Source organism: Galeopterus variegatus, unplaced genomic scaffold, assembly GCF_000696425.1.
Source record: "Galeopterus variegatus unplaced genomic scaffold, G_variegatus-3.0.2 Scaffold2498, whole genome shotgun sequence".
NCBI lineage: Eukaryota > Metazoa > Chordata > Mammalia > Dermoptera > Cynocephalidae > Galeopterus > Galeopterus variegatus.
The window spans coordinates 247,905-260,875 of record NW_007728609.1 but is presented as its reverse complement, the minus strand read 5'-3'; the positions used below and the strand labels follow the sequence as shown (position 1 = coordinate 260,875).

Here is a 12,971-nt window from a genome sequence, read left to right as displayed (position 1 = left end):
CTTTTTGTCTTTTTTTACTGACCGGTAACGGGATCGCAACCCTCGGTGTCGCGCCCACACCCGTACCAGGGACCGGCAACGGGATCGCAACCCTTGGTGCTGTGCGCACACCGCGCCCAGCCAGTGAGCGGGAACCGGTCTCCACATGGGACCCGAACCCTCGGCGGGAGCGCCGCCGCGCTCCCAAGCGGTGCACTCTCCAGTGCGCCACCGGGCCGGCCCATAACAAGACATTTTGACATCATGTACATATGACATGATACTCTGAGAAGGCACTTCTGTGATATTCTTGCAAAAATGCATAATCTCAATCTAATTGTGAGAAAGCATCAAACAAACCCACATTGAGAGATATTCTACAAAACAACTGACCAGTACTCATCAAAAGTGTCCAGGTCATAAGAAGACAAGGAAAGACTGAAGAACTGTCATACATTGGAGGATACTAAGAAGGCACAACAACTAAATGCAATGTGGGATCCTGGAACAGAAAAAAGGACAATAGGGGAAAATGTGAAGTTTGAGTAACATGTGTAGCTTAGTTCATAATGTGGAATCAATGTTAATTTCCTGGTTTTTATAACTGTACTATGGTTATGTAATCCAGATCATTCCCAGGGATTTTTTTAACTGGAATAAACTGGATAGACCATCTCGCCACTTGGGTGACAGAGCTGCAGACATTAATCTTGGAATACCGGCATTCGTGGGTTCTGCATGTGGAAAAGTGGGAATGAATGAGCCTAATACTAGGAGAAACAGAGAGACAGAAACTGAAAGGGACTGAAAGCATTATAATCTCTGGATCCAGTAGTTTCTAGACCAGACCCACCCTGCCCATAGTTTAGTTATATGAGCCAACATTTTTCCCTTTTTGCTAAAGCTAACATAGTCTGGGTTTCAGTCACAGTGAAAAAGTCCTAATTTCTTTTCTTTTTTTTTTAAAGATGACCAGTAAGGGGATCTTAACCCTTGACTTGGTGTTGTCAGCACCACGCTCTTAACCCTTGACTTGGTGTTGTCAGCACCACGCTCTCCCAAGTGAGCCACAGGCTGGCACCTAAAAAAGTCCTAATTTCTAATCAAAAATGAATTTATCATGCTGATACCTGTAACATATCCTTTAAAGAACTCTTAAGCAGCAACTTTCATATAAAGTCAACACAAGAATATAAGAAAATAAGGAAAGCTTAATGAGTAGATTTGTTATGTGCAATACACTGTCTTCTCTGACTCTCCTCATATTCCTTTGAGAAAGGTAAAGAAATACACCAAAGACATCTTGAAACAGTCCTCCAGCTCAAAAGGAAATAAAGCAAGTTCATTTGTGGTAGAAGGGGAGGTTAACCCTTTGCCAAGAGGCCTGTATCCACCCCAGATATATCTCTATGAAACAGTAAAACTGCTATACACCAACTTAAATAAATCAAGTTAATTTTATACTAACCTCAGTTTCAACTGCTATCTCATACTTGGACTTCTTACCCGGCATAGTTCGAATCAGATTCAATAGGCCATCTTCATCAATAATTTTTGTCCCCAAGGCTGCTGCCTGTTGATTAAAAATGCAAATCATCAAAACTGCATCCTAACCATTCCTTTCCATTAAAAAAAAAAAAAAGATTCTAGCACCTATTAGAAGTTTAAAAATCACATTTGCAAATTAGTTAACACTGTAATACCAAACAACACATTCATTGAAAAAGTACCATTTAAAAAAAGAAAATGACAAATATATTCCCTAAGAGTAGTGGGCTGGCACCAGAAGGGTCACATTACTATTTTTATGGATTGCTTTACCTTTCCTCCACTAGAAGGGGGCAAAGCCACTACTGCCTAGGTCCAGCTCTCCACAACATCTCCCATGTTGGAATCATATGGCAGACATTTTCTGTCACCCCTGCTAACAGAACTCCAATGTGTCCACCTCCAAGTGACAGATTATAACTGTTCTAAGACAATCAGTAAAGTCCTTATCCTCCCCAACCTCCCTCTGAATGGCCATTTGACAGCTCTGGCCAATGAGACTTAAGTGGAATTCTACAAGATGAGGTGTTTCTTGTCAGGCCAGTCAGCTATTATGACATCTTGCCACTGTTCCCTTTTTCCTGCCTCAAATAGGGACTCAAATGCCTAGAGCTGCAGCTACCTTGCAACCACAAGGCAACAAGCATGGAAACTAAAGCCAACACAATAAGGACGAAAAAGGTAGAGGACAGAACTAGCCTAGCTACCTCACTGAGCTGCTGAACCACCCCCAGCAGCTGCCCACCTCTGGAATTCTTGTTAGTGAGAAAAACAAGCAGCTATGTGTTTAAACCATGGTTAGTTGGGTTTCTGTTACTCAGAGCTAAACACAATTCCACCGGACAGATCCCTGATTATGCCCCTAAGAGCTTTCCAAAAAAAAAAAAAAACTTAAGATGGAGTCTACAGTGGCATATATAAGAACACTTAGGACTAGAAGAAAAAGAAAACTGCATTTGTTTCTACATTCCATCTAAGACTTTAGAATACACTAAGAAAGTCAAGTAAACAGGAATTTGCCTACAGCTGGAAAACCAAAATCCTGGGGTCAGAGCCAACAACACTTCCATGGAGAAGAAATAATGTAGAGAAGAAATTACTTTTCCATTTTTCTTCACTTAACTCTGTGTAAAGGGCATTACTACAAATGGTCACATTGAGAGAGTGCCACGGCAAGCAGGCTGTCACTGTGGAGAACACAGCAGTACCCACCTTATCACTCTTGGACTGTCCACTATCACGACCCATGACAAGATAGTTTGTTTTCTTGCTGACATTTCCTGTTACTTTCCCCCCATAGCGTTCAATTAAAGACTTGGCCTCATCTCGTTCAATGGACTCCAGCACGCCTGTGATTACAAATATAAGACCTTCCAAGCAATTTTCAGCTCCCTGAAAACCAAAATGTTCAAGCAGAGAGGAAATTACATGGTGGCTTATTCCACCGGACAGATCCCTGATTATGCCCCTAAGAGCTTTCCAAAAAAAAAAAAAAACTTAAGATGGAGTCTACAGTGGCATATATAAGAACACTTAGGACTAGAAGAAAAAGAAAACTGCATTTGTTTCTACATTCCATCTAAGACTTTAGAATACACTAAGAAAGTCAAGTAAACAGGAATTTGCCTACAGCTAGAAAACCAAAATCCTGGGGTCAGAGCCAACAACACTTCCATGGAGAAGAAATAATGTAGAGAAGAAATTACTTTTCCATTTTTCTTCACTTAACTCTGTGTAAAGGGCATTACTACAAATGGTCACATTGAGAGAGTGCCACGGCAAGCAGGCTGTCACTGTGGAGAACACAGCAGTACCCACCTTATCACTCTTGGACTGTCCACTATCACGACCCATGACAAGATAGTTTGTTTTCTTGCTGACATTTCCTGTTACTTTCCCCCCATAGCGTTCAATTAAAGACTTGGCCTCATCTCGTTCAATGGACTCCAGCACGCCTGTGATTACAAATATAAGACCTTCCAAGCAATTTTCAGCTCCCTGAAAACCAAAATGTTCAAGCAGAGAGGAAATTACATGGTGGCTTTCCAAAGAAATATTTGGCATCAAAACTGCAAGAAGGTGTTTTTTCTCATTTCACATCATAAATAATCTCAGCATGAAAAAAATTGCTGAAAATTTACAGCAAATAAGCAGAAGCTGAAATTAAATCCCAAAAAATTCTTATGTAGCTTATATTTAATAAACTTATAAAGCAAGCACTGAAAAATATATATCCAATACTATTAGCAAAGCTTAATAAAATTACCCATTCATAATATTTTCCATCATATTCTTTTCATATTTAAACTACTAGATAACTTGCAAAACTTTTTTTTTTAATTAATAATATTCATGAGATACAAAGCTAATTGTCACCCCTTACACCCATGATGTGAGGGCCAGATTCACAGTGGGGTCATACCCATTACCAGAAATTACTTTTGTACCCTGTGTCCCCACCCAATAAGTAAACAACCGAATGCAATCCAACTACGGAAATTCTTGATATTGTTAAAAAGGCAAAGTCTTGATTCTGAAAAGCTAAACAAGCATAAGCTCCTGCCCTTCTGTCTGCTGATTACTGTATGACAGTAAATCTACTTAAAGACAAGATCGTATTGTCCCTTGATTGGAAAGATAACTCTGACAATACAAGAGACACTGGCCAACGAGACCTGGATGTGAAAGACATTTAATCTTAATTAGAAGTGTGTATCGTTATGGGCTTTTTCATTTTTGCAATGGTTCAATAAAATTATACAACCAAGCAAAATTAGAATGAAAATTATATATGACATTCCAAGTTACTCTGAATAGAGAATTGAGATCAACACAGACTTAAAACAGGCATGAAAAGAAGCTTAAACAAAATTCAAAAACCACTCCAAATTAGAATGAAAATTATATATGACATTCCAAGTTACTCTGAATAGAGAATTGAGATCAACACTGACTTAAAACAGGCATGAAAAGAAGCTTAAACAAAATTCAAAAACCACTCCAGTACAAGTTTCATCCTTCACCATTCAGGTGAAGAATCTTTTTTGGAAGACAAAAAGAAATAGCTATAAATCTGCTTGGGAAAAAAAGGTTTGACTAAAACATCTCAAGGTTTCTTCAAATCCTATGGTTCTAGGATTCAAATGATCTATTGTAACACTACAGGTACTTAAATTCTTTTCAACAAATTTAAAGTAACGCTGGAAAACTGCACACGCAAGCCCCTATATTCCACATCCCAATCATCATTTATCTCCTGAATTAACAGCCACTATGGCTCTGAAGATTTTTTTACTTATGCGATCTCATCACATCCAGCCTCCCTACCAAACGCTTCCATTCTAGAATGCCCCTACAGCTCTTAATCCAGGAGCAGCAAACCACCCAATATCCGCAACCTCTTCCCAGCACTCCTACCACAGCCTTGCCTTCACTGAAACCTGGCTCTGCCCTAAGACCACACTGCCTGAAGTCCTCTCAAGCAGAGGCTTGTTTGTTTAGTCTTTCATACACCATGTATAGGAAGCAAGATTGGCATCTTCCTCTCACCACCGATACAACCCACTAGCCCCCTGAAGTTCATCCCTTCCCCCAACCCCACCTCCATCCCAGCTACACCATCCTTTCCTTCCCTTTATTAAGGGAACTACTAACATCAAAATGTAGTTATGTATATCAAGTAAAATGAAAATTAAATTTATATATACATTGTATATGTATCCCCTCCCATCCCACCTTTTCAGAAATTTCATACTACTTTTGATTATCCTGCCCTTTCTGGTATATCTTCAATCCCTCCTTTCTGGTAAGATCTATCCCGTCATCAAAAAGCATGTTTTTAAGTTATCTCCTAACTGAAAAATATTTGTATTTTCTCCCTAAATCCCACCTTCCATTTCTAGCAGAAGTCCTCTCTCCCCTTTTCCCTTCACAACCAAACTTATCAAACATACTATTATGCTGTCTCCATTTTATCTCCTCCCACTTACTCTTCAACCCACTTCCATCAGGCTCTGCCCTCCACTGTTCTATTGAAATTGCTCTTGCAAAGGTCACTAAGGACCATTATTCGTGTTTCTAAACGGAATGGACAATTTTCAGTCTCTCCTCACTTGGAATCTTAGCAACATGACAGAATCAACTCAATCATTTAAAAAATATTCTATCTTCCCTTTGCTTCTGTGATACTACACTTACCAGACTTCTTTCCTACATTGTGGCTGCTGCTTCTCGGTCTCCTTTTGGTTTTCACCCTCCACGGGGGCCCTCTTCTCTTCTCATTCTCTTCTAGTTTGCCCAATGATATCCCTTCAAATCTTAGCTACATGCCAATAATGCCCACCTTTTTACATTCAGTCTTGACTTCTGTTCTGAGCTCCAGTCCTGCACACCTACTTGGCTCTTCAGCATCTCCATGATGCCATCAACCAACTCATCACCATCTCCCCAAACTGCTCTAATAACTCCACCAGCATCAGCATCCATCCAGCACACCAGTAACCGGGGGATCAACCCTGACACTCATTCTTTCTCACTTCCCACTTATAATTATCACCAAGTCCTCTTCCACTGAAACCACTTCACTTATCAGCACATTCACTGCTTCCTCCCTTCTCCACAAGTCCCTGTCATTTCTCACCATCTCTCCTAACCAATCTCCCTATATCTATCTATTCCTACCCCCTCCATTGCACTCCATACTTGGTAGCCAGACTGATCTTTCAGAAGTGCAAAACTAGTTATGTTATTCCCCACTCAAACTCCTTCTCTCAGGCAAAAGTCCCAAACATTAAGCCCTGCAAGATGTGGCCCTACAAACCTCTTCAGCCACTCTCTTCTCTTGGTCACTATGCTCCAACTAGATCACTTTTCCTTTAGTTCCTCAAACGTACCATGTTTGATGTTTCCTTCCCCTCAGAAACATCTCACATTCTGCCCCTCTGCCCGGATCACCATGCCATCACAACCCCCTCGCACCCACGAATCCTTTTCATGCATCAAGTCTTCATTTAAATGTCACTTATTCTACAAGCCCCACCCAGGGCCAGGTTCCTCTGTTACACAGCAGCCAGCCCCCTCTTATCCGTAGAGGATACATTCCAAGACCCCCATAGATGCTTGAAACCTCAGACATCACCGAACGTGGAACTATCAGAACACACTTCTGTTTCATGTCTTCCACCCACAGATTTAATGCTTTTTCTATCTTAACTGGCAGTAACTTCTGCAGTTTGAGGTGCAGCAGCAAAACTAGGACGAATTTCTTCTTCTTTCTTCACAATTTCACAGATAGAAGACCTTACCAACCTTAGCACACAATTTTTTTCCTTTCCTTATTAAGTCAAGAACTTTCAACTTTTCCCTTAAAGGAAGCACTTTACAGCTTTTCTTCGGCATATATGAATTGCCAGCATTACTACTCTTGCACCTTGGGGCCATTGTGAAGTAAAATGAGGGGCACTTGAACACAAGCACTGTGATACCACCACAGTCAATGTGATAACCTAGACGGGCTACTTAGTGACCGATGGGCAGAGAGTGTAGACACACCAGCCAGAGGGATGATTCACATCCTGGGTGGGACAGACCAGTGCACAATTTAAAACTTATGAACTATTTCTGGAATTTTCCAATTAATATTTTTGGGCCATGGTTGACCACAGATAACTGATACTGCGGAAAGAGAAACTGGGAACTGAGTGCACCTTGGGTTTTTCCCCTATGGCACATATCAAAATTATAATATAATAGTTTATTAAAGTCTTTCCTTAGGCTATAAGTGCTATGAAGGCAAAGAGCACTAGTCTTGTCACTGGTATATTCTGAAAGCCCAGCCCTTCTAGGGCTACTTGCTCTTTTAAGGAAAATTTTTCTAAGTATCAAGAAGTGATTCATAAAGTGAATAATCATCCGTAATTCACATAGTTGGTCACTAAGGCATTTCTATTATTAGTTTAATTATTAACGCTCTGCTGCTGTAAGTATAATGAATACATGCATAGCCCCAAAAGTACAGGCCCTTACAGAAAGGCATGGCCTCTCAGTACTCTTACCTTTGGTATTTCTTTCGAGCCCAGAGCTTTGGGACCTTCTCGATTTAAATAGCTTCGATAAGCTTGATAATTAGTGCGTTTCTTCTCAGAATCTTCAGGACTTACAGACTTTGGGGAGAGGTAAAGGAAATTAAAGTCATGCGGTTCATGTAAAATTAAAAATATATATCTAGAAATAAACATTAAGTCACTTCTGTATTTTGTCCCGAAATTAACAATTTTAGCTATAGAGGTAATCCCTACCTTACATACTTACAGATGCCTGACTTATAAACATCTCTTCACCAGCTCTCCTCCAAACTTTCCACTCTCGGGCCGAGCCTGTGGCGCACTCGGGAGAGTGTGGCACTGGGAGCGCAGCAGCGCTCCCGCCGCAGGTTCGGATCCTATATAGGGATGACCAGTGCGCTCACAGCGCTCACTGGCTGAGCGCAGTGCGGCCGGTCTCAAAAAGGACAAAAAAAAAAAAAACTTTCCACTCTCTAAAGGCACATACCTCAGGGCAGAGTAGGGGCATAAGCCAAGTTACCAGTTCCAAGCAAAGAATTAGAAAAAGTCTTTTATTTTAGAAATTCACGTGAATTTTAAATTCTATTCCATGATTTCTCCATGTTTATTTCAATGGAAAAATAAATTTTACCCCAAGTAAACCTGATCATCCAAGTACATATCTTGCTTATCCTATGACATTGCACACCCCTAAAACACTACCTTATATCTCTAGAGATATAAGTAAGCACTCCAGTCCGAGAATTAAAGGCTTCACATAAACAGCCAGCTCAAACAAGGACCAAGTTTTGCTCCAAATAACAGACAATTCTGTACGCTACCACTTCCCTTCTATGTTTACTCTCTACCAGTCTATTTCTCTCAGGGGACCTTACAATGGGTATACCTCAGAAAATCCTAGGGAAATTTTTCTAACTATATATCCCTGGACCCACCTCCAAGTTTCTGATTCAGAGATATGGGGTATGGCTAGGACATGTGTATTTGGAGGAAAAAAGTCCTATAAAATTCTGATTTAAGAACCACTATAACAGATCTCCCTACTGGCCAGCTGCCAAAAAAAAAAGAACCACTATAAGATGATCTCTGTTGTTTTTCACACTTCCTATTTTACATTATTTTTAACTTGTAAGCAACCCCGAATCCCTTTGAGAGTAGATAAAATATTACTTCTATATAAGTAAATTATTTAACCAATAAAATAGTTAAGCTGGCTTGGTTTTTTGGGTTTTTTTTAAAGCCCGTCAAATTTAGCAGTAGAGGGTTGTATGCCAACTTCAGTGACACTAATGTTAATAAGTTCTGATAGCCAACTACCATCAGACCAACCTGGTTTGGTTATTTTATGAGCTAAATAAGCCTTTATGGTCTGGTCCTAGAATCTAACCCTACTCTTTAACAATGGTATTCAAACTTTGGTGTGTATCCATACCATATGAAAAGCTTATTAAAATGTAGCTGCCCAACCACATACCCTGAGAAACCATATTTTTAACAAGCTTCACAGGAGAGTCCAACACATACAAACATAGGAAAATTATTCATTCATAACACTAATTCCATGAAAAAAAATTCTAAATTATAAACAACTTATAAAATAACTTTGAAGCACACCCATTATGTAGTCAGAATTATTTGACTGAGATCAATTAAATGTATTACACTTTGATTTCCCAAAACTGCTTACGTAAAAGTTCTCTGAGTTATTTTTATTCCAACTTTGAAAAATACAGTGAAGAATAACAGTATCATTTAAAGATTTCGTCTTCTTTCATAAAAATAGACAGCTTCTATAAACTAAATATGTTTAGTGTTCCTGAAGAAAAACATTCATCCACCAGTTAAGTACTTAGTGGAGAAAAATCTGAGACCAAAAAGTTAATAGTTCCTTTAAGCGCATTTATGAGCATTGCCCACAAACAAAGGCATTTTTGAAATCATCACCATTTCACTGTTCTGCACTAAAAATTAATGGTGATGAGCAGTTAAAATAGACAATATTCTGCTTTTAATTCTAAGTGCCTAAGAGGCATGAAAGAATAGTGGTTTCTCATTATGAATCTAAAGTGGTTCCAAACTGGAGATTCAAAGAGACCATTACCTTCTCAAATATATTTGGAAACAAAGAAAACTTCTGAAAAGTATTCATTATTTCACCATTTTTTCCCTTGAAAATGATTTTAGTATCTCAACATTATTATGTAAAATTAAAAAGGAGCAAATTCAGGACAAATCCAAAAAATTATTTTAATAATAGCTAAAACATATATATATAACACTTATGTATTATGTCCCAGGCACTGCTCTAAGTGGTTTTACATATTAACTGACTGAGTACTATTTTTATCCCTAGTTTACAAATGTGGAAACCAAAGCGCAGAGAGGGTATAACCAGACCGAGGTCACACATCTACTCAGCAGCAGGGCTATGATTTGAAACTAGCTCCAGTCTGTACATGGAGCCACTACGTTACGCAGCTATTTTTGTCTTCAGAGGACCTGAGTTCAAGGCTGGCTCTCCCACTTACTAGCTGGGTGATCTTGGAAAAGTTACTCAAACTTTCAGCCTATTTCCTAATCTTTAAAAGTTGAGTAATAAAAGTAAATACATCACAGAATTGTTGTGAAGATTACATGAGATAACATGTGTAAAGTATTGGCACAATATCTGATACACAGTAACAATAAATGTTAATTTACCTATATTAAAAATCTATATTCTGCAACAGCTTCTAAATAAGATGATATCTTTAAAGTACTATGATGGCATGGTACTGATAACACCAATGTCCAGAGTTCGATCCCCATACCAAATATATAAATAAATAACTATGATTTAAGAAGTTAGAAATAAAATTTGAAAACAAACTCAGACCAACACATAGCCCCCAAATATATACTTTTTAGAAAGTTCCTACCTCTTTTTTAGCTGGAGAACTTTTGGTTTTCTTAGGAGTTTTTGTCTCTCTTTTCAATTCAATGGTATTTTCTTTTATTTTTGAAGCCACAGGCCCTATTTTTTTATAAGGACTCTTTTCTTTTTTTTCCATAAGTACCAGCCTACAATCAGCCTTTAGAAAAGAGGATTCTCCTGTTTTATGAGCTGAAGACATGAAGTATGGCTGAGATTCTTTTGAACTTTCACATTTAGTTTGCTTCCTGGGACTGTAGCTCTTCCTTTCATCTGAAAATTGTTCTGTTTTTACTAAGAAGAAAGAAAAGATTGCAGTTGTTGTTTTTGGAACATATCATCAAATATTAACATTTTCTTCATTTTTCAACTGAGTAATCTTAGTAGAATATAGTATCATATGATGATTTCAAAATGCTTACATTAATACTTTGGTTCTTTAGCTTATACAACACATTTATTTTTAAAATGTAAACATTTGTATATTACTTCTTTGTATAACCAATTCAAATTAAAAGATTTATCTGTTTTTTTTAATATAAACTGCTCATTTCTTAAAATAATACTGTAAAATACATCCAAGGATATAAACTTCATTCCACAGATACGCTCTGAAATGTACACAGAGAAAACTTACTGACTAGAATATGTCATATAAAAATTCTGTTTGTAATACAGCCTGAAAGCCCAAAATTCTGAGATGTCAAAACCAAAAGGTACCATATAAGTACTTACAGTATTAAGACCAACTATATTACTTACAGTATTAAGACCAACTATACTAGCACATGATTTGATATCAGGACCACTAAAGAATAAAACCTACAATCATTACAGGCAACCTTCCAATGATGTGGAAAGCTATGATTCAATTCTATGAGACAATCTCTAACATTAAAAGCTCAAAATATTTAGTTCTTTGTCTTCATATATTGAAGCCCATATGTTGCACTTTACTCCAAAAATAACAAGCCAGGAGCTGTAACACATTTCTCACAACAATCACAGAGCAGGTGAGCATTCTACACCAGCTAGTATCCAAATAGTTTGCATCTAAGTAGAACATGCTCTAATAGTCCTATGAAATAATGTCTACCTAACAATACAATTATTGAATAGAATGTTTAAACGTTATCATGAGGGCTGGCTGGTTAGCTCACTTGGTTAGAGCACAGTGCTGGTAACCCCAAGGTCAAGGGTTCAGATCCCCATACCGGCCAGCTGTCCTGCCACCCCCCAAAAAAGTTGCCATGAATTTTCTTCTATAAAGATAAGTGTCCCCTATAGTAATCAAGACACTGTGATACTGGTATAAAGATAAGCAAATTTGTCAATAGAACCTACGAGAGAAATTAAAGAATAGTTTTTTCAACAGATGGTACTAAAACAATTGAATAATCATGTACAAAAAAAAGACAAATGTTCCATCTTACTTTTTTTCTGCTAGTATTACCTTTATGAGGATATTTATATTTCTCTGCTTTACCCAAGTTGGGTTGGACAGATGAAAATGTTTCTCCTTCTTCTGTGTCCTTTCGAGCCTAAACAAATTTAAAAAGTGTCAAATGTGACAAAAATTAGAAAAACTGCCACAAAATCTGTTGTTAAAATTGATTAAAGTTTTAATTTTAAGTTTAAGAGTCACCTTCCAAACTAGCAGGACACTACCATAAACTGTCATTCATTCACTCACAAAATTTCCAGGGCAAAAGAACCATCATTTTACAGGTGAGAAAACAGATGAAAGGGTATAAAAAAATACATTTATAAAAAATTATCCCAGTTCATCCCAACCTGAGAATCTGAAAATGGAAACCTTATTTCTGCTTCTTTCATCTCAACTCTCAAATTGTTAGTATTATGCAGTTAAAAACTAAAATCTAAACCAAAAAGACTAAAATGAAAACAAATTAATGCTTGAATTAAAAATAAGAGAGCACTGTCTCAAAACAGAAAAAAAATATATCCATTTCCTCCATTGCTCCCTCAGAATTCCATTTTATAAAGAGGTCAAAATTGGGAGGCATAACATAGTATTTTTTAAAACAATTATGATTTACATGTCCTTATGTGGAGTAAAGTTTTTCAAAATGACAAAGTCCCCACCACTCCCTATTGCCTTATACCTGCCTGCTTAGTCATGGCCCCTGGTAGTAACTAAGTTTACAACTCCCTGCTTTAAAGGAAAAAAGTAAAATCTTTTAAAATAGTCAAATATTAATACTAACAATTATATTAACAGAATGTGATTCATCAGAAACAAAACTAATCTACTGGAAATCAAATGCTTAAAAAAAATCTTGATGCTTTTAAAGATTCCCAAAAATATACTATTATTTGAGACTGTCCTAATATAATACACATCTTAAAGTTAGCTAATTAGGGCCGGCCCAGTGGCGCACTGCGCTAGTGCGCCGCTTGGGAGGCGTGGCGGCGCTCCCGCCGAGGGTTCGGATCCCACATGCAGACCG

The 12,971-nt window shown here is 37.9% G+C and overlaps 1 protein-coding gene across 1 annotated transcript in view; it reads right to left on the bottom strand.

The window, feature by feature from the left end:
• RFC1 (replication factor C (activator 1) 1, 145kDa) overlaps positions 1 to 12,971 on the bottom strand; it is a 76,862-nt gene that overhangs the window by 20,853 nt on the left and 43,038 nt on the right. The window contains exons 8-12 of the mRNA XM_008581987.1: positions 11,954 to 12,041; positions 10,508 to 10,794; positions 7,581 to 7,688; positions 3,346 to 3,525; positions 1,448 to 1,552 (exon numbers count right to left, since the gene is read on the bottom strand). Of these exons, the coding sequence (XP_008580209.1) occupies positions 1,448 to 1,552; positions 3,346 to 3,525; positions 7,581 to 7,688; positions 10,508 to 10,794; positions 11,954 to 12,041 (768 nt within the window). The remainder of the gene's footprint in view (positions 1 to 1,447; positions 1,553 to 3,345; positions 3,526 to 7,580; positions 7,689 to 10,507; positions 10,795 to 11,953; positions 12,042 to 12,971) is intronic.